This window comes from Camelus bactrianus, chromosome 18 (assembly GCF_048773025.1).
Source record: "Camelus bactrianus isolate YW-2024 breed Bactrian camel chromosome 18, ASM4877302v1, whole genome shotgun sequence".
In the NCBI taxonomy this organism is placed as follows: Eukaryota; Metazoa; Chordata; class Mammalia; order Artiodactyla; family Camelidae; genus Camelus; species Camelus bactrianus.
This window is the reverse complement of record NC_133556.1, coordinates 9,115,820-9,141,284: the sequence shown is the minus strand read 5'-3', so window position 1 is coordinate 9,141,284 and position 25,465 is coordinate 9,115,820. Positions and strand designations below refer to the sequence as shown.

At 33.9% G+C, this 25,465-nt stretch overlaps 1 protein-coding gene across 8 annotated transcripts in view; it reads right to left on the bottom strand.

Moving 5' to 3' along the window:
* GTF2I (general transcription factor IIi) overlaps positions 1–25,465 on the bottom strand; it is a 94,228-nt gene that overhangs the window by 17,931 nt on the left and 50,832 nt on the right. For 5 of the 8 annotated variants that reach the window (XM_010972365.3, XM_074345955.1, XM_074345956.1 and 2 more), the window contains 9 exons: positions 23,580–23,636; positions 21,721–21,783; positions 14,271–14,381; positions 13,118–13,183; positions 9,245–9,428; positions 6,083–6,141; positions 5,354–5,425; positions 1,209–1,392; positions 179–237 (listed from right to left, as the gene is read on the bottom strand). In XM_010972365.3, the coding sequence (XP_010970667.2) occupies positions 179–237; positions 1,209–1,392; positions 5,354–5,425; positions 6,083–6,141; positions 9,245–9,428; positions 13,118–13,183; positions 14,271–14,381; positions 21,721–21,783; positions 23,580–23,636 (855 nt within the window). The remainder of the gene's footprint in view (positions 1–178; positions 238–1,208; positions 1,393–5,353; positions 5,426–6,082; positions 6,142–9,244; positions 9,429–13,117; positions 13,184–14,270; positions 14,382–21,720; positions 21,784–23,579; positions 23,637–25,465) is intronic. The other 3 variants (XM_074345958.1, XM_074345959.1, XM_074345960.1) reach the window with 1 other exon arrangement.

Genomic DNA, 25,465 nt, shown 5'->3' with positions numbered 1-25,465 from the left:
ATTCAAAGCTCGAGTTTCCCCAAAACTGCTATGTTCATATCAATAAATCAAGGAGTGCCTGTATTGAGCTTTCACAAAAGATTTTCTGGGTGGGAGGGAGAAAAGAGGAATTCCATGGCTTTAAAAGATTAATGAAAGCTTAAAAACTATTGATTTAAGCCTTTAAAAAGGATCTTACCTGGTGTATTCGTTCTTGGCTGAGTAACTTCAGTAGTGCTATGAGTCAGAAGTTCTGGTCTGTAAAAATACAGTGGATATTAGGACGAGAGCATTTAGGACCACCCTGATTCATTCTGCCTTCATTTGCAGTGAAAAAAATCACTTTGGCGACTATAGATCATTTTGAAAATAGCAATTTACAAAGATTCAGGTGGGACCACCTGTATGTCTTCAAAGGCATTTTAAGCTTAACTTGTGCACAACAGTTTCCTTTTGCCTGAAACCAGTTCAACCTCCCACTTCTAAACCTCAGATGAACTAGAGTACAATATAGCTGGATGTATCTAAGTCATTCTAAAGCCTGTCCCAATAGACATACAAATGTATAACCCTCAAAGTGCAAGCAAATTCTACTCCAACAATTCTTCTGTATTAAAGACAGGCCCTTCTGTTTCCACTCCCCACCCCAAAATTGCCCACTACGACCCTTAAAACACAAGCCAGAATAACACTTTTAAGATGCAAATTCAAATAATTTTAAGAGGAATCAGCTTAAAAACCCCAAATACTCTGACTGTGTAGGACATAAGGCTTTCCTCCACTGGGCCACCTCAGTCTATCATCCTGTGCCCTCAAGGGCATCGCCCCTTCCACACAGAATGGTGTGGTTCTGTGAACATTCAAGTACATTTGACACCTCCCTGCCCCTATTTATGTTAGTGACTTTAATTGAAAGCCTTTTCCTCCATTCTCTACACACAACTGACCAATCTGCATGCCACCCTTGTCTTCACCCCCAAAATGCTCAGTGACACTTTACTGTATTTATTCATGTCATAAGCCTCCCAAGGACAGGGTTCCTGTTGGACGCACTGTTGTACATCTAGTGCCTGGTACTATATAAACACTTGCTCAAAAAAATGAATCTAAATGTAATACCTTTAAATATGCAGAGTAAGTCCAACTGGGAGGGGAAAAGGGACATTTTTATAAAATTAATTTTTTCTTAAGGATGACAATAAATTTGTTTCTGCAAATTATAATCCTACCTTTTAATAACAAACTTAATTCGATTGCCCACTTGAATGATTTTTTCCAGCCTTGGTATTCCATACCACGAGGGACTTCTAAAAGGAATGTTTTCTGGTAGCCCTTCCACGTAGAGATCATTAGGATGTGCTTCAAATTTCTGGTAAGGTACAGCCTTGGCTTCAGTGCTCCCTAAGGCTTCAGCTTTACAAAAGAAAAGCAACTCAGAAGACTGGAGACTAAGTTTGTATTGAAATCGTATTTTAGTATAATCCATAACAAAATTTTAAAAAGCAAAGTACACTCCAAAAACATCTACACTAATTATGGAAACAGACTTAATAAACAAATGTAAGTATTAAATGACTCATAATCAAGAAGTAACTTTTGGTGGATTTAAGTTTCCTGATTCAAAGACCATCTTAATAGTTCTAAGATCTTATTTTTAAAATTCTCAGTATCCTTGAGAATAAATAAGGAGAAGGAAATCACGACCAACAAAAAAGAATACAAATACCACTTTTTCAAATATCTAGAGGCAGACTTTCTTAGTGTTTTACGAGTGTAATAATTTTTTATAGGCTCTTACACACTAACTTATTTCAGGCTGTACTTTTATCTCTACTGCAACCATGAAATTAATGCTCTTTTACCCCTTAAACCTCATGAGTGTACCATTTTAAAAGGAAAAATTCATGAAATGAAAAAATAACAGTAAGAGACTGGTTTAGATTAAAGGAGATATATCAACCAAAATTAATGCACAAATCTTATTTATTGTTTAAATCCAGAATTCAAAACAAAACTTTAAAGATAATTTTCAGCTAAAGGAGGAAACTCAATAAAGGAATGGATAAGAGCAGATATAAAGAATTTTGTTAATTCTGTCAAGAATGATTATGACACTGATTGTGTTTAAAAAGGTCCACACTGTTCACAGATGCACAGAGTAACCATAATAACACAATGCCTGGGATTTGCTTTATAATATTAACCACAAAGGGAACAAAGGAGGAAAAGATGAACAAAACGTGGAAAATCTTAATCATTAAATACAAAAATGGTTACACGGGAATGCATCATACTAGTTTTCTACTTTTGAATAGGTGTGGAGTCGACATTTTAAAATGTAAAAATGAAATGACTAATCCCTATTCTGAAGCCACGTCTAAACAGAGCTGTAACAAGACTCAAACAATTCCCAAAACATCAACATTTATAGTCATCCCTTGTATTCTGTATGGTACTTTTAAATATTTTACAACCTGATAGTTTTAAAAAGTGGCTCCTTCAACAAGAATTAATTTGTATTTTTTTTGATTCTTAGACTGACGTTCCTCTCAAATTCAAACGTCTTCTTCCTCACTTAATTTCTTCCTTCATTTCATTAGCACTAAATATGAAGGACTCGTGTGTAGGATCTCTCTGATGTAAGTAAGGACTGTGTATTTGAAAAATCAAATACAATGTAATTCAGATCATGACTTTTAAAGGAAATATTCCATTTAAAAATATGGTAAAGGTTTTCATACTCACATCTGGGAGTTACATTAAATGCAATTATTCTTTAAATATAACAAAAAAAAAGAACATAATATTAATTCTAACAAACTTTCTATAAAATAAAAAAGAACCAGTTGTTGGAGTTGAGAGAGAAGAAGATAAAGGAAAGGAGAAGGCCACCTGCATTCAGCTGTTCATTAAATCATCACTGTGGCTCCCCTGTATTAAGTAGTCACCCCCTGGCTCCCTATTCCCCTTATTCTACTTTATTTTTTTCCTGACCACTTAACATCTTGTATTATAATAAATATTTACTCGTTGCTTTACCATGCATCTTTCCCTAATTTATGAGTGAATGCTTCCTTGGGGGAAGGCACCACCTTCTGCACTGCTGGCACACAGGAGTTCACAGGTGCTGAATGACTGACTACTTCTGCTAATGTAGTACATACAGCCTTCGACACTTGCAGTGTTTGATATTAAAGATAGAATCTGTTTTTCTCTTCCCCTTTCAAAAACCTCAAAGAAGGCAACAGTCTTGCTGGCTTTATGGGGGAAAAGTCCACTTGTTGGCAAGCATCAGTGATCTGATGGGATCGGCTGTTTCCTGCACCAGTCTCAGTTCTAAAAGTGAGGCCGTAGTCTGAGCCTGTTCATGCAGATGCTCATTATCATATGCCTCCTATTCATGAACTGTAATGACACTGCGGTGGCATCTCCAATGATAAATAATGTTCACAATCTTATTTTACTAAATATCTTGGAAATACAATGATTTTTAAAGTGGTGAAAAGCTGATTTCTGACCAGATGTATGAGGAGATAAATTTTCGGTAAGGTCCTATATTCATGATGGGTACTGAAGGATACTGAAGAAAAACTTAAATTCTGACTTTCCCCCAGTGCATTAAATTCTCAGGGAGTAAAACCATGTAAGCATATGGATTCTGCAAACAACAAACACTTAAGTGATCTAAATTTGTACTTGCCACTTGAGTTGCACACACAAGCTGGTTAGTTGAGTCTTTAAGACCCAGGACCATACATCACTCGTGGAAACCATGGGAGGAACAAGAATCCTAAACCAGGAGACTTGGACTTTTTGTGGTAAAACTCACATGGTTTCTTTCACAAAACTGAGAGAACCCCTGTGTCCCCGTGATTCTCTGTGGCACTTCTGTACTTCCTTTGGTCTTCTCAGGGTCATAATTCAGTGAGGCCCAATATATACCATGAGACTGAAAGGCTCAGAAATTTTAAGCAATTTTTAATGACACAATGTCAATTCAGTATTTGTTGTTCACCTGCCAAGCACCAAGCACTACTGTACCAGTAGCCAACGCAGACAGGACTGGGGCTGCTGTAAGAACTGTGTTGTAGAAGGAAGCAGGCAGCCATTAGTGCTTTGAGGAATTAAAGGGTGACGACACACAGCGTGCTTAGTGGTTTCAGTTAGATAGGTACCCAGTAAAGAGCTCTCCAATGAAGCCATGTCGAAACTCAGATATAAATAAAAACGAGAGGCACAAAAAAATCTGAAGTAAGAGTGTCCAGAAACAACAACACTGACAATACAGCAATCCTAAGGAGGGTATGATCTTACACAAATAAAGGACAAGTACATGGTCATTACAGCTGGTACTGCAGTGAGCAGGTGGGACAGGGAATGAGGTGTCACTGGAAGAAAGGTAGGGTGACTGTGATCAGGGGCTGTGAAGTTTATTCCAAGCACAAAAGGAAGCCACAGCGCACAAAACAGCAAGGTGATAGGTAAGTTTCATCATATGTTTTTAATGAGATTAAAACCCGGCTGCGGCGACTAGGAAAGAAAGGCGATGCAGAGGGAGGGGAATCAAGGACTCTGCTAAGGACAGGTGACGTCTCAAAGACTAGCAAAGAGCTGGGTGAACATAAAGGTCTGGGATAAGGTAAGCTTTCAGAGCTAGAAATGTCAGTGTGAAACTCATCAGGAACACAGACAGTGCACTCTTTAAGGCAGACAGAGTGGGACTATCTGTGGAGAAAGCACAGTAAGAGAAAAAGGGCTCAGGACTCAGCCGAGGAACAGCACTCTAAAACGTAAAGAACAAACTCAAGGGAGGTGCTGACAAGAGGATGAAGAGACAGGAAGAAACGGAGAGTCAATAATGCTTGAAACATCACATAAAAGTAGTTTAAAACGCTTAAGAAAAAAAGAAGGAAAAAAAGACAACTATGCTGAATGTCGCTGAAAAGTAGGATAAAGCGGGGAGTGACTTAACGGTAACAAAAGATGTTGTAATATTAAACCAATCTGAGTATTTTAAGTGTTTAGGGACACAAGCAGAGCAAGCACTACTAACAAGATAACTGAAATGCTGATAATCAACAGCGCTACCTAGTCCTCCAGGGACAGGCTGACGCTGGCGGTCTCCTATATTCCACTGTGGCGCACACAGCACTGGTAAAAGGTATGAAGACAAAAGGACTCCCAGGTTATAAAATGCCCTGTGCTGAGCAACGTACACGGTATAAATAACTTACTCAGAAAAGAAAACATGAGGGTTCAAACAAACAAGAGAAGAAAACTAGACATGAGTCACTCAATATATTTCCTTTTTAAAGCAAAATTTAGAAAAATTATTCCCTAATGTTATTTAGCTATGGGGGAAATTAAGACTTACCAAATTTTTTGCAGAAAAGCTGATCTACCATCTTTCGTAATTTAGTGATTCTGGCATACCACTCTTCCTTTACTGTAAGCATAACATACACAAATTCTTCAATTTAATGACACTAATAAATTAATAAATATTATTATGAAACAGGCAGTGTTGTTTTTCTGTTCTAAAATTATTTCTAAAATTTCAGAATGTTTATTAAAAGTGCTGGCACTGAATAAAAAGTGTAAGAACAAATGAAACAATGACAAAATGAAAATGTACAATTTAAGAGTAATTTTACCCAGCTACTCTAAAGTGTCATCATTAAAGTAAGGAAACAATTCATTTTACTCAGTAACAGCTAGCAGGCAAATGAAAAAAAGAATAGAGAACAGGCTATTTTTGCAATGATAAATTTGGGGTATGATAATGCTAGCAACCCTTTCATTACATCAGACAAGTGATGATGCCCATGGCTATGTGCTCTAAGAAGTAAGTCTGCATCCTGTGTATAATGATGAATCATCATTCAACTGACTACTAGGACAATAAGCTGCTCAATAAATTTTGCATCTCAAAAGTAGAATAGACATGGTCCTTCTAGAGTCTACCCAGAAATGTGATGTTTACATTTATTTACAATGAGTTATTAAGAAGAAATTAGTTTACTATTTTAGAGAGTACTGGACAATATTCCCTTATATCATGTTCTGATTTGACATTTAATTTGACCCAAGACTGGAGGCCTACCTCCTGAAGCTGGCTTATCAAGCTGTAAGTCTTCACGTGTTGAATTCAAGAGTTCGTGTCTGAAATGTGAGAAGAATATTTACCAGATAATATTCAGAAAAAGTAATAACTACTAGTACTTATTTAATACTCAGACACCAAGGCCAGTTTTTAAAAGACAACTTGGACTCTTGAGCACAATTAAATCCTAATTTATTGAGATTTCCAGAGTAATAAAACCAGATGGTAACTACAAATTGTTTCATAAGGTGCTTCATAGACTGCATGTACACACACACACACATACACACACACACACACACACACGTTAACTTTGCAAATCAAAGATATTTCATAAAAGCATTACACAAAGGGAAACAAATCACAAAAATTTTAAATGAGATCTTTCAATTTTATGTTGCATTCAAGACTACCTAACTTCAAAACAACTATAATCTGGTTATAAAAATCTTAAACATATTTCAAAACTAACATTTGTAGGACAACATATATATTCTCTTATTTTTCCAAACACATGAACACCCCATAAAACATAGTTTATATATCACAGAATTTGCAAGATCAAACTTATGTAAACCACACCACTCTATTTTGCTGTAATGGCCTAAGTAATTGGGGTGGGGTGGGGCCGTGTGGGGACAGAGAGAGCAGGATCACAGAGAAGCATAACCATGTATTAAGAATTTTAGAAATGTTGGAAACTAACACGGATTAAGTCAATGGTAAAAGTAATATTTTAATATATTAAGGAGCTGTGAAATAAAGCATTTGTTAAAACATGAAATACTGAACAAAGTATGTTTATCGAGACTAACCACATTAACCTTCAGGGAAAGGTTTAAAAAGTCCCTTCCAACTGTGGAAGACGCTTCCCATAAAGGAGTACGTTGAAAGGACTCAAAGCAAAATGTGCACAACAGGAGTACCTTGTGATTAGCCTGGACAAACTTTTAACGTCCAGAATTTTATATGCTTTAAGATTGGCAACCATGAGCAAAATCTGTAAAATGATTTGGCTTCTAACAGACTGAAAAACAAGCACTTTAACAAAATGACAGTACAATAGTTCTTGAAACAACATACTTACTAATATATATCAATTATGTGCAGGGGAATGGGCTCCTGACTAGGACTAGTATCAGGGTTTTAAAACAAACCCTTTTTGTTCACTATTCAATTTCATGAGCGACTACTAAACCCTTCAAACTATAATTTATTTGAAAGAAAAATACGTTAGCAACAAATTCCTCTGTGGAGGATAGCTAACCTATTATCTGAGCTATCTCTTGGGTCCTTTTTACCCTTAGTTAAATCTTAAAAGTACTGCTCATTCCTTTATTTAAAATCAACACAGAGGCAAGTCTCTCTGGTTATAAACTTTGATCAAGGTGTTTGTTAATTTCTCCATTTTCTCAACAGTACCAAAGCATTGCCAGACTAATGAAGAAAAACACTTCAGCAAAGGACTATCATTCTAACTACTGTTATTGACTTCACTATTCATAGCACAAAAATATGTCAGAAAAAACTAATCAATTATAATATGCACATGGCTCAAAATGACTCATTCATATTAGGACTTAAAATGCAAGCCAACCATTTCTGAAGTGAGCCCATCCCCACTCCCTGGAGGGTGAGTACTGCATGGTCTAAACCCATCAAGGTGTTACCTTTCCCAAGTCTGTGCCTGGTTAAGGAATTAGCACTTGACATAATTCTAACCAAAGAGAAGCAAGGCCATTTTCCAAGGTTTCCTTGCTCTCTGGGAAACACACTACCGTCTCTTCAGTGGCTGTGTCTGGCTGTGAGGCCTGCAGCTACTGCATCCAGCTCACAGCTGGTTAAGGAAACTGCCAGCACAAGGAAGGCAGAATCTGGAGAAGAGCAGAAGCAGACCCCAAGTGTCACTGTTTCACTCATCCTATCTCTGACCCCTTGCTAGGTGAGGTAAGGCTCTTATTGTATCAAGCCAATGTAAATAAGGGTTTTGTTACTCACTTCTGAAGACATCCCAGTTGCTGCCCTATTTCTTGCTGAAACTCCATTTGTTTTCACACGTTTGACTGGCTACAGAATTCAAGCTTTCAATCATTTTTCACTTAGAACTTGAAAAGAATGGCCTAATAGTTATTAAAACATCTGTTACTGCTCAAATCAAGTATATAATATCAGTGCGATTTTCATTCTTTATAGATGACCTGGTAACATTTTCTGGAACTTAAATGATTTCTTCTTTTATCCTTGGAGCATTGAAACTTTGTGAAATGTGATTAGGCACATATCTTTGTTTTCCTCTCATTTATCCTGCTCCACACTTTTTTTAGGCTTGGAAAGTAACTTGTTACTCATTTTTAATACTTTCCTTCTCTTTTTGTTTTATGTCACATGTCACTAGATAAGGATTCATGTCTCATATATACAATCTTATTTAAAATTTACAAGACTAACAACTGTCTGGCCCTTTCATTGAAATTTTTAATTTAGCAACTGTATTTTATAGTTTCTTACACAACTATTCCCTTTTACAAATATATCTAGTAATTGCTTCATGGATCTAATAGGAAGTTTCCATATATCTAAATTTGCTGAAATATGCTGATAATCTTTGTTTAAACCTTCTCCTGTAATCTGAATGGAATTTCAGTAGAAAATACGAAAAGGTGTGCTGTGGCTGCCATTTTGAAATGGAAGCACTTACACTTCTAATTCCAATTACTGCACTTACTTTTTCTTTTTAAAGCTCTTTGCTACAACCCTTATGTAAGGGCTAAAGAATCTGTAACATTCTGCTCCCTTTCTCTCATTCTTACTTCTACTGTTTTATTTTTATAATGTACTGTACTTCCACATATACTTTAAAAAATTCAGGCCTAAAAATAAGACACTGATACTATACTATTTTCTTTAGCATACTTTGCAGAAAAAAAAAAATTGAAAAGGAAAATAACAGTTACATGCCAATCAGGTATGAACAGGTGTTCATTCATGTTTCAAAATCCAACAATGTCATAACTTAAACAGACACACCGAAAAGCAGAAAATAAAACAACATAGAAAAACTCAAATTTAATTTAAATATAGCCCTAGTGGTTAATGAATATTTATCAACAATATAAAAAGATACACTAATCAAGAACAAAGACAAAAGTCCAAGACTCTTACTTCTTAATCACAAAACGAATCCTTTCCTTTGCAAGTAATATCCTCTCAAGGCGAGGAATTCCGTAAGTTGACGGCCTTCTAAAAGGGATTCCCTCGGGAAGTCCTTCTACATAAAGGTCTTCCACATGGGACTGGAAAAGAGGGTACGGGATCGTCACAGGACCTTTGGCTTTTATAGCTTGAGCTTTAAGGGTAAAAAGAAAAAGGGAAAATGATGAAATCACAATGATTGAATAAGTTTGTAGAAAAGAATAGTAAGAACACATATTGCTCTGAAACTTTTATAACTTTATTTTTACTTTTGCTTATTATAACTGCATCAAATACGAAAGAACTCAGAGGAAAAGAACACCAAGGTACTAGTACTCTACTTAACCAAACCCGCAATGGAGTAATATATTATTTTGAGGTAATGCAGATTTAGATAGACTTTCAACTGAAATTTGAACCACATATAAATCTAGAAAAACATACCAGTTAGTATCAACTAATATATACAGCATATAATGAAAGAGAAGTAGTATTTTTAAAACATAAATGTTAATATAAAAAGGATTGTTAAATGAAACAATGGAAGATTTTTCTGAACTGTAAAAATTCTAAGATTTACTCCACAGTAAAACTGGAAAACAGCTGCAAACAGTCAAAAGCATGAGTCTTAAGAATCAAATACAAGTAGATTTTAATAATCCTACCTATTAAGCAAATTACAGAGTCTGCTTTTCTTTTTAAAAATTTTTTAAACATTAAAAAAAATTTTAGGGGGGAGGTAATTAGGTCTATTCATTTATTTTTAGAGGAGGTATTGGGGATTGAACCCAAGATCCCATGCATGCCAAGCATGTGCTCCACCACTTGAGCTATATCCTTCCCCATTGCTTTTCTAAACAATAGGGGATATTTAAATACCACTGGGTATTAAATAGTATAATGTTTTTAGGCATGATAATGGAACTGAGATTAAGACAATGTATACTTCTCATCCAATTCAGCATTTGCAATGAAGAGTTATGAGAAGTCAAAAGACATGATGTCTGGGACATTTTTTAAATGTTCTTAAATCAAAAAACAACAACAAACAAAACAAAACAAACAAAACAAAACCATGGGACAGGAAAGGACAAGAAAGAAAATATTCTAAAATATTAAATACTTCTGAACTTGGGTGCTAGATGCTTAAATAGACAGTCTTTGTATTCTCTTGTTTCTGTTTGGAAATTTTCATATTAAAAAAGTTAAAAAGCATTTGTTTACATTCATCTAGGAACATTTTTAGTTAGTAAAAACTGCACAATTAAATCTTTTGATACTAAGTAATGCAATGCCAAATTTTCTATGGCTAAATAGCAAACACATACTACTATTCTTTCAAAGGCTTCTACTTCATTTAATTAACATAATAGTTAGGTAAAATGCTTTCCAGCCTTCCACAGCACAGGTGGCACTGACATTGCCAAAAAAGTTCCAATGCAAAAATGACTGCCCTGGACTCCGCTCAGGCCCTGCACCTAACGAATCACCACTAAGAACAGGCTCCACTTTTGTGCTGTATTTTATGGAAAAGTTTACTTGCTAAACATTAATCTTTGTACTAAAGTTTCAAGTGTACTATATTACACATTAATTCTGAATTACATTTGGTATCCTTCATTGATATACTGTATCTGAAAATCATATTCACATGTAACAATGAAAAATATCTTCCTCTAAGGCAACTACCATTAAAGTTGCTTTGAAAATATAAAATGTGAAAATTATTATAAATTCAAGATGAGTGGTAAACATTCTCTTATCTGCAAAATAATCGAATAAGTAAATCACTATCACAAAAGTAAAAATGTAATTTTTGCTTTTCTTTATGAAAAGCACTGAGATTTATAAAGATGGTGTGATAAATTACCTTTACTCATAATAGTACTAAATTTAGTATATAATAACAAACATATAAACATCAAGCATTTATTACGTATTTATGCTCCAGGTATTAGAGGAAGCACTTTACAAGCACTATCCATCTCATCAAATCTTCACAACAAATCTATACTGCATGCCTTTCACAAATGTGGATAACATGGCTCAGAGAGCATTAAGACACATGGCCACGCAGTCTTCCCAAACACTGTAATTTTATCACAATGTTGTAGTGCTTCCATGTAGTTTTTGCTTTGAAATGGTCCAATTAAAATCACAGGCAAAAGACTCTTAGAGAGGAATACTAAGGGAACCTTAAGGAAGTAACTGGAAATATTAAAAATTATTAAATTAAATTTACTCTAAATCTAAATCTTCATGGAGGGGTAGGTTATCATCTATAAAAGGGAGATAACTGTTCAGGTTTATTAAAGTAAATAATCCCAGGGTGGTTTACAATTTAAAAACCTCCCTTAGAGAAATTCAGTGATGCAGGATAGTACTTAGAAATTAGATTTTCAAGTTAAAATTCAGTATATTACGTGATTTTACACCTGGCCACTCATTTGCAAAGTAAAGAATCCTCCAAATAAAAAAACTCATCAAAACAGGTATTTTTAAACAACTGTTGCTATTTTAGATGAGCATCTGATATATACCATCAGGTGATAATGAATCTTGTTTCTCTGACCACTATATAAAGGTAGCTATAGGATAGAATACTACAATAAAAGGAAAAGGGAATTGAAGATCTAACAAACTCAGATATGTATCAAATAAGAGTGGGGAAAATATAGGCATCAAGATGAATATTAGATTTAACACATCAGATAAAGAAAGACTATTACTTAAGAAAATAATCTTTGGAGGAGGGTACAGCTTAGTGGTAGAATGCATGCCTAACATGCATGAGGCCCTTCCTGGGTTCAATCCCCAGTACTCCCATCAAAAATAGATAGACAGACAGACAGACAGACAGACAGACAGACAGATAGACAGAGAGATAGATAGATAGATAGATAGATAGATAGATAGATAGATAGATAGATAGATGATAGACAGATCGACCAACCTAATTACCTCCCCACCACAAAAAAATTTTAAAATCTTCAATTAAATCCCCAAGATCCAAAATTTTTCAACAAAAATATAAACTCCCAAATATTCATGCTGCAAGTTTAAAGAAAATATTAATTGACAATTAAAGAAAGGAAAGTTTTTCTAAAGCTTTGCAGTAATCTAGAAACAAAATGTCTAATATTTGGTCAGGCACTATCCACAACCTCTCCAGGGACAGATACGTAACTAAGACACGAACACTGGCAGAACTGGACTTGCTCACATTAGATGCACAGTAATTCCATTGTTTTTCTGTTTGTTTTTTTTTTTAATTACACTACTGTGTAGCCTATAGCTTATTAAGTTCTGATGCAGATCTCTGGTAGTACTTCCTTATTTACCCTCCACATGCCTTTGTGACCCCTCCTCTTACAATGAAGAAGCAGTTTCTAAATTCTTTTGAGTCATTCATTTGCTTGAAAACATCACATAAGTAATGTCAATCATAGAGAACACAGAATCTTTGTTAGGTTTAGATTGGGGTTGGGAGTAGAGGAAAAACAAAAAGCTATAGGCTTTACATGTAGAAATAAAGTCTATAGGAAGAGAAGGTTATGAAAAAAATAGTGACAGACATCCATCAATGGAAAAGACTAAAGCATGTAAAACTACTTGCAATCTACCCTATGGTAAGTCTGCTGCATTCCCGTATTTCAGGATATAGCACACAACCATGGGGTGTTCTCCAGATAAAATCCCCTGGAAGGCATGATCAGCCTACTCCAGAGTAAGGCCTTATTCTTAAAAGCCTACACTGCATTGCTCCTGCACATCTATTTAGTAGTTCCATTGTTAAAAAGCTTACAAGCAAAATATTTCAAAAATCTTTCAGTTTAGACTTACCATACTTTCTTTCAAACAACTCTTCAACTTGTTTACGTAGATCAGTAATTCGGGCATTCCATTTCTCTGAAAATTGAGAGAAAGTTAAACCCTGATGATAAATCCTTGTTTGGGGATTTCTTAAGATGTCCTTAAGATGACCCAACATCTAATGACTTATTTTCTATATAACATATCCCAATTTTTAATAATCCATTTCTATTTACATAAGTTCACTGCTTTCCTAAGAACTTACATTCTTTCTGTGGTTCCTAGAATCTGTTCAATGACAGATTACAGGGTGTGCAGTGTATAAAGTTTATTTGCAAAGCACTCTTTTTAGCTTTACAAACTCTGAAAAGCAGGAGGGCCGACTTTAAAGACCCATCCAGTTAAACATTACAAAATGGATGCGGCGGTGGTGGGAAGGTCTTTGAGACTGTGCAGGAAACCTTCTAAGACATGTCTAAGCTGTATGGAAATAAGACTTTACATATAGTTGCAACTAACAACAGCATGCTAAAGAATATACATGTAAACTCACTGTATACATAGCTTCAATTTACATTCAGTAACTGAAACTAAGACAAGTTAAAATATTAAACTGCTATTTTAAAAATGTATAAAGCTAAATGTTCTAGCTATTCAAAATATGGATCACAAACACAATTTGCCACTAATATTTTACTTGGTCCCTTCAAAAGGACACATTATCTACTGGAGTTTGGTTACATTAGAAGCTGGCAGTAATACAAAACAAGAAAAATTAAGATAAAAATTGTATCTTAAATAAAAAACTGATTTTACACATTGATCACCCGCTGTGGATTGGGTGCCCCTGAGGAAACACAACTGTCACCCAGATTTGGGTGACGTGGCGATCAATATGTTAAAGCTCAGACAAATAACTGAATTCCTAAGTCATTAACGTAATTTCAAGTCTACCGATTATAATTTACACCAGAAGATGCAATGTCTTACGCTTTTACCCAAACTATGTACAAGCAATGTCGGTAAGGTTACTTCAACTGTCCATGGCATTCCTCGGGTTAAATTATAAGCCAGTAATACATTTAACGCATCCTCATCAAAGAATGCAGTAATTCTTCTCAGTAACAGAAAAGAGTTCAGAAGAAAACAAAGAAACGGGACCTGTATTTAACTGAGAACTTACCGAAGTTAAACTCCCTCACTTTCCGTTTTCCGGCATTGGGAGGTTCTGTGACTGGTGGCTGGGGTGGCTCGTTGCTCTTTGGTCTCTTGGTAGGTGGCGAATAATCATCATCTTGAAAAAGAAAACTATCATCACTGGGGAACAGTCTAAATGAGTGACAGCCTCTATCTGTTAAATTCTCAACATTCAAAAGATGTGGGAAGCTTCAAAATTAGTGGAAGGTCAGTTGTTATTTCTGTATTGCTATTTTCAGCATACTGTTTTCCCAGCTACATTTCCAGTTTTCATACTACTTTGGGAGATGCTCAAGTGAATATTCTTCATTTTCCTTCGTCTTGCTTCTCTTTAAAAATTTGCTTAATCTGAATTAAGTCATTATAAATTTCTCCTCCTAACTCCTCAGGTAACTACCTAGAATTACAGTCTACTTTAAGTCTTTCAAGAAAAAGGTTTTAACAGAGACAGCTACTGACATACAAATCTATAAGAAAGGGTGGAGAAAATACTGTTTGAATAGAAAACTATTTACGCTTATACAAAATTTAAGCATACATAAACAAAGGAGGCTGGATAACTGTACGTCAAATACTTTTAACAAAGGACCTATAATAGAGTTTATAGAAATAAGACTACACTACAGGCATTGTTGATTCATCCAATACAAAATTTACGTATGTAGAAAAATGAGCATTCAGATTTTTAAGCAGAGAATACAGACTACCCGGGACATTTAAAGTAAGGTTCATGCTAATTTCATGAATCTGAGTAAAACTCAACTCTGCTATGATACTTCAATACATAAAATGCTAGAATAAAGGCCACTGGATCAAACAAGAAAAGCTGTCACTTTCATCTTCTTCAAGTCCCTGAAAATATGAGAAGGCACACTACTAAGATCTCTGCTCAAACACCATCTGTAAATTATTGACATCATTTTTAAAAATCTATACTTAAAAATAGATATGGGATGAAGACAGTAATTACTGAGTTAAAGACAACACCAATAACAAAAAGATATCACTGAAACACAGTTAAGTCACCCTTTTAGATCAGTGTAATTTCATTCTCATTTTATAGCTAAAGAAACTGGCTCAGAGAATGTTATGTGACTTAGCCATGTCATATGACTAGATAGTACAGCAGAGCTGAGATTAATGGGTATAACTCTTTCAGCTAAAACTAACAGGTTAACTCTCAAACAGATAATAAGAAATACAAATTCAGCCAAGTATACAATGTTGCCTGGGACAGCAATGAATAATTTTTGCATATTTTGTATGTTAATCAAGGGAAAAGCTGACTGAAGCCTAAAATACTTCTATCTCATTTCTATCATAGGATCAGAGAACAGAAACAGCATTGCTGCCCTTGCTCACTGTCTTTGGGTTCTTCCTTTACAGACTACGGAGGGGGGGAGATGGGGATTGGTTCCAGGACCGCCATGGATACCAAAATCCATGGATGCTCAAGTCACTTATATAAACTGGAGTACTAGTTGCATATAGCCCATGCACATCCTCCCTTACACTCTAAATAATCTCTAGATTACCTATAATACCTAAGACAATGTAAATTCTATGCAAATAGTTGTCTGCCATCTGGCATATTCAAGGTTTTGCTTTGTTTTGTTTAACTTTCTGGTTATTTTTTTCCTGAATATTTTACACCTGCAGCTGGTTAACTCTGTGGTTATAGAGGTCCAACTGTAATATAAATAGATATTCTGGCAACCTGAAATCACTGACATTCTAACCAATAGGAGAAAAAGTATCAGTACCACCAGGACCAGAAAAAATCATATTAACCAATTTATGTGCTGGGAAATATAAAAAATGCTACTTTAAGGGATACTATTTCAGGAAAACATTACCATATAAAAACCTATGACACTATAAAAACTTTCATGTATTGAATTCCAACTATAGAAACCCATGTTCAAATCGGGGGCAGGGGGGGTCTGTGGTAGAAAACAATTTAAAAATGACACCTACTAGTAAAATAAAACTTGACTATATCATCTGAGCCTATAAATATTAAACTACTAGAAAGATTAAAAATGGTCAAAAGATTCTATAACAGGTTAGTAAATAATTAGATTCAAATCTAAATAGGTACATTTTAGAAAATATATTAGATATCATTAATATGTTTGGCCTTCAATTTTGAAAACAGTCTGAAAAAAATCTCTTCAATTTCAAAACAGATTTTTAGAAGTCTAACAGTATTTTTTATGCTAGGCTGCAGAGGATAAAATGAAATATATTCATTTCACCTATGAATATTGTCAAAGTATTTTAAATGCTCAGTATTAATATTTCTTTACAAATAATAATTAATGACACTTAAAACAGATGCATTTTCCTTACAGGCTAATGTAGCCTAAATATTTCTATAGACTATCATTTAAATTGTTAACTGAATTATATAAAATGAAAACTCAAAGAGTATAAAATAAAAAAGAAAATACAGCTTTAGGTTGGTAAACAGTGCTCTATTATGTTAAACTCAATTATAACCATAACAGAAATTGAGGCCAAGGGGAAAGGGTAAAAGAGCTTTTCTTTAGTGCCAAGACCTCACTACCTCAATCAGTTTGGCTTATTTTAAAAGTAAGGATTTAATAATACAAATATATTTTATAAAAGTAACCTCATCAACCACAGACAGAAAAAAGACAAATCTAGGACAGTGTGTTCTAAGAAGACAGTAACTGACTTAACAAAGACTATAAAATATTAACAAGTAGGTGATACCACACTTCTCTACAGTGACAAATAATGAAATTCAGTAATTAAGTTCAGTCTATTAAATGTGAAGAGATAAACTTAATTACTTTTGATAATAAAATACCACAACATATATTTTATCAAAAGACTAACTCATTTAATATATTTATTACCTAATCTTGGAAGTGTTTTAAATCACAGGAGACATGGAATTAAAGCAAGGACAGCTATGAACTTAACCACACCTTTTATTTTTTTCTCTACTCTTTGGGGCAAAAATCTATAATTGATTTTTGAGAAAGTATGAGAAAATGTTACTCTTGGCCTCAAAATCCTTTTCACAAAGGGTTAAAATTGTATCTGTGTAACAGAAAATAAGAGATAGAGCTCCAAAAGCTGCCTCTGACAATCAGTCCAGCAGGTAGCACTGTTTTCTAATTATCATGGTGCTTCGGTATTATAAACGACCACTTTTGTATAAAAAAACACCTATCTCAGGATGCTTCAAATTCAAGCCCAAACTAAAACTGTTTACATCATCAAAACGAAAGCTTATTAATGAAGTTCAAGATATGTTAACGTACAAAAGCTGTTAGTAAGGAATAAGTCACAGCTATGCTATCGGTGCTAATAACAAGCCTCCCACAGCTCAAAAAAATGCAGCAACGGTCCCTAAGTCAAAACTTCTATCTAGAAAACCTTGTTTTCCTTTTTGCAACCTACTTACCAATATTCCTCTAAGTAATACAGACCTTGTAGCTAAAATTTTTTACTAAATTCTCGCTGATGAATGCATTAATAGCAAATAAATCAAAATTTATGATGCTCTTGTTTTCAACATAATCAAATTAGTAATGCTTTATCAAATAATCTGACACCTGTCCAAAGTAAAAGAAACAAATCAAAATAAACCAGGCACTGTTTCTTTCAAAATTACTTGAGTCATTAATTACCTTACATATTTCAAATTAATAGATGGCATTTTTCACCCATGGATCCAGGTCCTAACTCCTCCAAAAATCTAATTTCTACATAATAATTGGATGTTCACTGACTTGTTAGCAGCTCTAAAATTAAAAACAAAATATTCAAATGATAACCTACGCAATTACATAGATTCTATGAACAATCCAGTAACATTTATAAGATAAACAGAATAATTAACAATGACAAAAAGCAAAGCCAATTGCTCTATCTTCAGAAATACCCAGAATTCAACCACTTCTTATCCCTACTGCCCCTGTGCAGTTCTGTGCAACTCATTTTCTGCCCGAGATAACTGCAATAGCTTTGCTTCCACTATGGTTTGCTTTAGTTTTTATACAGCAGCCATTTCTTGAAGAAGTACAAAATTTTTCACTTCTCTCTTCAAAACTCTCCAATGGACTTGCCTATCTTGTCACTCCTATATCCATAGCACCTAGTACAGTCCCCAGCACATACAAGATGCCCAGAATTTACAGAATGATTAACGGAACATTTGAATAGTGTAGTTTTAATTACATGCAGCAGCCTAAGCATGAATTTCACATAAAAGGATACCACCAGAGGATGAAATCCAACTACTGAAGCTCTAAAACAGTGTTATCCACATTGCAGTCCATGTGCTATATGTGGTGTTGTGAATCAACTACATGTAGAACTGCATTCTGATGTGTAAATATTTACATACATTTTTAATGTATATAAGAAAAAATTTTAATTTCATATAGTTTTAATTAAGATAATCCAAAATTAACCTCTTTAATCTATGTAAATCAATTTAAAGACATATTAAGTTAGGAAGTGATCAAGGGGTTAGGCCATGGCAGAAAAAAACATGTGTGAATGGCTCCAGTTTGAGGAACAACGCCTTGAAAGAGAACTGCACTATACAGAGAACTCTGTTAAAGCAAAAAACAGCTGTCTGTTATTAGCACACCCATGACAGCTACACCTCAAACAATTCCCATCTGGGACTTTTCTCTGCATATCAAACATATGCACATATAAAAGATCTGATAGCAGACTGATTTTATCAAAAAATGTCCTCATGATGTTTATGAAATCAGGGCAAGCACAGCCATACTACCCCAACAGCTATTTCCTAAACCTAAGACACAAAACTAGTGCATCACTGACTTCAAGAGCAAATGGCTCAGGAGGGTGCGTATTGCTCAGTGGTAGAGTGCACACTTAGCATGTACAAGGTCGTAGGTTCAATCCCCAGTACAGCCATTAAAAAAAAAACCTTAATTACCTAACCCGCTAAACAAATACAAAAAAAAATTTTTTTTCAATTTAAAAAAAGAAGAGCAAATGGCTCATCACAAATGGAAGAGCACATCTCAGCTCAATGGGTGATCGCCTGCAGAGATAACATGTCTGCATCAATCTCAAAGTCTCTTCAAAACTTCACATAATTGCAAATAAAGCTATCAAGGTTAAAGTACTGTGGAAAATCTTACAAACTTACTTGATGATAAAGTTCTTTCCTTTTCTAAAACCTTTTTGGGAGATGTAGATACAAAAGGAGAAAACAAAAGTCACCCCACAGAAAACAGGATTATCCTATTTCCTTCCAAGCACAAGTACTTGGCTAAGCAAAAGCATCATAGTTCTCTACATACATGTTTACTTTTAAAAAGTGCCTTGTTCATGAAGGGGTGGGATTTTTTTTTTCACTAAACATACTACATTAGAGCTCTTTTTTCAGATCACTAAAAAAAAATTTTTTCGTATCATCATTTTAACACCCATATAGTTCTTCTATTATGAGGATGTATCAAAGCTTAATTTTCTAACTATATTTATCTAGTTGCTACCATTTTGGAATCATCTTTCCAGAAAAAAATACAATATATTTATTGAAAAGATGTGTATGCGAGTTCTCGTTTGAACTTCCTTCTAGTATCACAGACTTCCATTTTACATTCCTTAATAATATGGATAAAAAATGACTAGCAGTTTCATTAGGGTTGGAGTTTGTGAACATATATCCCATGGAAAATGTTACCATGAAAAGCAATTACATTACACAGACCTGGTATTTTCCTGGTCTTCTGAACATAAAGGAAGCAGCCTAAATAGCAAAACTCTATTACTTGTTGACAAATTTGGATGATAAATCAATCTTTAAAAAGAAATGAGACTTAGTCCTCCCTCCAAAGAGTTAAAACTGAAAAGACTGACACATGTTTCAGGTCTATAAGCCATTTATTATGTTTACATCTCTTTAAAGGTCTTATGCTGTAAAAGCAAGCATTTAGTTTCTAAACAATCCTAATATAGCCTTTACTTGTTTTAAAATTTGATAAATCAATGTGGTTACTAGTCCTATTTAAAAATTTTACATTAATAATTTTAATTATTTTTCGTATCTATGTAGGAAGGACAAAGTTCTCAGTGTCTGTAATACAAATAGAATATTTATAGATTTTCTTCTCATAGTTAATGAGGTTTCTAATTAAAAAGCAATTAAATGATAAACTACTAATAACTCAAAATTGCTTTTAGGTTAGTAAAATTATATTAATGATAAAATACATAATTTAAACTGAGATACTAACACACAAAAGTATGAGAAATTTTCTGATATTAGGTGAAAGCTACCAATCAACTCAAAATTTAGAAGCAATGAAGAAGCAGCAACATTTTGAGTAGCCTGAAGTAATCAAACACCATAAATAACCATGTGGACACCATAGGAGACAGATTATTAAAAAGAAAGAGACAGAGAAAGCAAACCAAGAAAGGTTATGCAGCAGTTAAAAAATTAACAATGATGAAGTACCAAGATATGAAGTTATGAGGAAAAACTATGGGAACTATGACATATCTGTATTTTAAATGTTCATTATAATGTACGCTAAGAACATCTATGTATTTTTGCAAAACTAAATATGCATGTGTGTATATACGTCAAATTATTTTTATATGTATATACAACAAAGTAACAACTATCTCTGAGTGTAGGGACTTTGGAGCAGAACAGGGGTAAACAAAACTTTTACCTCAGAAAAAAATTACTTTGAGGGGAAAAAATTTAGTGTGAGATAACTGAAAAGAAAAAAAAATCAATACACATTTAATAATAATTATTAAATATGAAGCATAATACTGTTACTTATATTAGCTAAATTTTTAACTAATTAAGGACAAACTAGCTCGAATTTATGCCTTATCTGTGAAGAAAAAACTATGTTTGAAGCAACTTTAACTGTATGTAGAGATTAGTTAAGAATATATTTGTAGCTGCTGCTTCAAAGTTTTTAAAGGACACATTGTATGTTAGCCTATAACAGCATTTTGGAGCGTGGGGACTCACTTTAAAAATCAACTCAACTACCAACATTTTCTCCACTTTACTAAAGTAGACATGAGGGGTTCTAGAACTAATTAAGTATCTTGCATCACAACCCAATCACAGGTTATAAAATCTGTTTTTGTGTGCATCAAGTCTGGTCATAATTTTCAATTTTTAATTCTCTACTCCCAATGACAGAAAGTAAAAGCTTGGTCCACCGCTCATTTTCACGGCTGACTACTGTTGTCTAAAACTCCCAAAGCACTGGGTGTGCTGCTGGGATGGGGGCCACTTTGGTCACACGTACACATATATGCTTCAATTCGTTTCACAAGTTTCCTTTAAAAATGAATGAAATGCATACTTAGCAATGTGAATGTGACAAATATTTTTATGACCAGAAGTAAACTTTTGGAATCAAGGCTTTTAGATAACTAACCTTCAATAGTCACCTCAACTTCGGGGTCCTCACTTGTTTCTGAAGGGACATGTTGAGTAGAATCTTGAAAAAAATAAAATTCTAAAATGACATTCATTATAAAGCACTTTCTATATGTTTCAACATTTTACTGATTTGATATTCCAAAAGCAGCCTACTATAAAATTTTACTGGCATTTTAATTCATCTCATATTTATTAAATTAAAATATCTAACCCTTTTAATTGTAAGTAGGGATAAGAGAAAACACAAATTAGAAAACTCTGGAAAACTATTAGATAATACCAAATTATCTGCTAATGTAGGTAACTTTTTTTTTTTTTAACTGTTTCTCCACTTCCTTCAGAAATCCTAGGAGTGGCTTCCATTGTTAATACCACAATCAATTTTTTGAAATGGGGACCTTCATATCAAGACAACGAATATAGCAAATGCATACAGGACTGTATCCCGTAACTTTATATGAAACATCCTTTACAAAATTAAATATTTAATTAATATTTGTGTTACTACACAAAACAAATGTACATCAGAATGTTAGTGCTGGAAGCTCGGCTAGAGAGTATCTTCATCAACTCTCTTTTCAACTTTGCAAAGGTTGAGAGATTAATTGATTTGCCAAAGATTATGCTTACTTGTTAGTAAAAGAATAAAGACCAGAACCCAAATTCAATTCAACTCTACACTGCAACATGACAGCAAAACTTTCCTTAAAAAATAAAGTATTTCAAAGCCTAGTATCTACTTCACACTGCCTGATGAATCCCTGTATCATCTGATTTATATACAGGTATTTCGTTGTTGTAAATATTGCCTATCTAAAACAGAGTTTTGTTACAGAGGAAATATTACCTCCACACAATAAAACAATATCGTCTACATAACTATCTATTTAAAAATCTCAAAAAAGAAATGTAAATTAATGAGCATTTCATTATTTCTGCAAGAAATGTATTCCAGTTAAAATACCCTAATTCTAAAACTGAATTTGGAAAAATCAGCCAACATTCCAGGAACCTTAAGAACTTCCTACACTCAGGAGAGTAAAAGATCAAATAACTGATTTTTTAAAATAAAATAAAAAAGCAAATATAAGGAATTGAAAGGTACAGAAGAGACTCCTTATTCTAAAAAAAAAAAAAAAAAAAAAAAAAAAGGCAAAGATGACCAGTTTATAAGAGAAATAATTCTAAAACAAGATTCAATTACCTTACCAGTTATTTTCCTTAGGAGAAATCTACAAAAATTCTCTTGGAACTACCTAAACTGGTTAGAAATAAGAAGCCATTCTGCAGTGTCATAGTTTAACTCAAGATTCCAGTAATTAAAAAAGCTGTACCACAGCTGCATATTCATTTAATTCTACAATCAAAGGAGAATGGCTGGTTAACAGACAAAGTGGTCCAAAGGTGGCTATGGGTATAAAAATGAGCAGAGAGGAGATCTCTCCTTTAAGCTTATGTAGAATACATTACCCTACTTTTAAAAAATGGTACCATTACATAGTATGTTCAGAAATGACAGAGCTAGCAATAATTTTACTTCTAAATATCAAAACCATTCTTTCTTAAAAGATTTTTAATATGGCACAAGAGAACCAAGAAAAAAACGAGCAGCATTTTGCATCATGAAGAGTTTTACTTACCACTTAAGTTTTCGTCCCCATATGCTTTATTATTCAGTACAGTAAAAGAGGTATACTACAGCTTAGTAAAACAAAAAAAAACAAACCTGTTGGCTAAGAAGGCATACCATAACAATTATCTTTTATTTCCAAATAAGGTGTTTTAAGGATAACATTCTCCACAGTATAGAACATAATACAAATATAGCAAAGTAAAAATCCCTGTATTTCTAACCTTCTGCTGGTACCTCCATTTCTGTTCCTTCGTTGCCCTCTGAAGAATGATGGCTTCCTAAAAAGAAAATAAACCACATATAATAAACCAATAAAAACTCACATCGGAAGAAGAGAAACTAGATAACAATGCAAACAGTTTAAGACATAACAAAATGAATACAAACTGGTTCTTTAACTTCTTAGCAGCTAATTCAATGTTATCTAATTCAAAAAAACATGTAACACTTCTGTATGAAAGCTCAAAAAATTATTTTGAAATGTAAACATCTTCAGTAAATCTAGGATTTACTTTCAGTAAAAGTAGGATTGGGGATTTAACATTAGTTATTGTAACTGCACAATATATTACTGACAGATGTTGAATTTTAGAAACAGAACATATGCTTCAAAGTGCCATGCTCATCAATGACGCACAGAAACACCAGAGTAAATTCTTTCTGTGCTCATAGACTCTATCAAGTCTAGATAAACAGATTCATGTTTGGCTGTGACATGTTTCCTGCTTTCCATTTTTACTCTGGTGGAAGCTATGGAAACTCAATCCCCATTATTTAATCAAAGTTGTACTTAAAGGAAACTCATAAGTTAAAACTTTAAGATACTACCTTTAGTCTCAAAAGCATTTAAATTCAGGTAATATAATCTGCCTGCTTCTAAAAACTGGAACATAAAGCAATGTATCAGGTTAGGCAAGTCACAAGGTAAACAGGCTCATTCTACTAGAACAGAACATGAAAGAAGTAATCTAAAACTCTAGAGAGCCAATTAAAGTAAGTGCCCAAACTGCCCCAGAATATTCATCCTCTGTCCTTATATATCTGAGCTACTAACATGGAAAAGGTTGATAATCACTGCCTCCATGTATAAATAAAATATATTACCTATACGTAAGAATAAATCACAAAGGTGGGGGAAGCAAAATCAAGTCTACTTTGTCATTCACTGATAACTAATTTCAGAAACTATACTAAAGGTCCAACCCCTGGACACAGGTTTTAAGTACATTTTATCTTGATTCTTAAGGTGCACTGACTACAACTTCAAAAACTACCATGCAGTGTCTACCACCTTTGAGTTTAAAAAACCATACTAAGATAAAATATTTCTGGTTTTCAAAGCTTAGCTTTATGATACAGTAATTATCTTGGGATTCTTTTCCATTTATTTCATATTTTGAAAACTCACCTGAGCTCAAAACACTAGGTAAACCTATAAAGCTACAGCCATGAATGATTAACTTCTTAAATATGCTTTCTCAACACATAGTCCCCCCACCTCCCCACCCTTATTCAACAATAAATTTTGAATTTATGGAGCACTGGGCTCTTTAACTGTAATACAAAAATGTAAGGTCAAAAGAATGAGAGATAATGGGAAAGAGGTCACTGCTTAAAAAGGGAAGACTGAATAAGAATAGTTAAGGTGATTGTTCCACCCATCAGAATATTATAAGAGTGCATGTAAACAATGATTCTATGTGTTCCTTTTATTCTTTTAAAGTCTGAAATAAGCAATTACATTTATATTAAAAGTAAAGCTGGACAAAATCAATTTTATGAGGTCAAAGCCAGAACAGACAAAAGTAAAGTAAAACCCATCACAAACAACCACAGAGCATCAAGTTAGGGAATCCTATACAAAAATTCCCAAAAAGGTATTCAATCAATAAACTTAGGGATTCACAAGTGATCTCTTACAATCTCTCTAAAAAACTAAGTACCAACATGACCTTACTGATGTAACTTTTACATTAGTAACTATACAATAAAAGCCTTATTTCTGACTATTCTGATATAAGGTATAAATGTGTACTTTACCTTAAATATGAAAGTGTGTCATGTACCCATTTCGAGATTCATTACTAGATTCACAAAAGGGAAAATT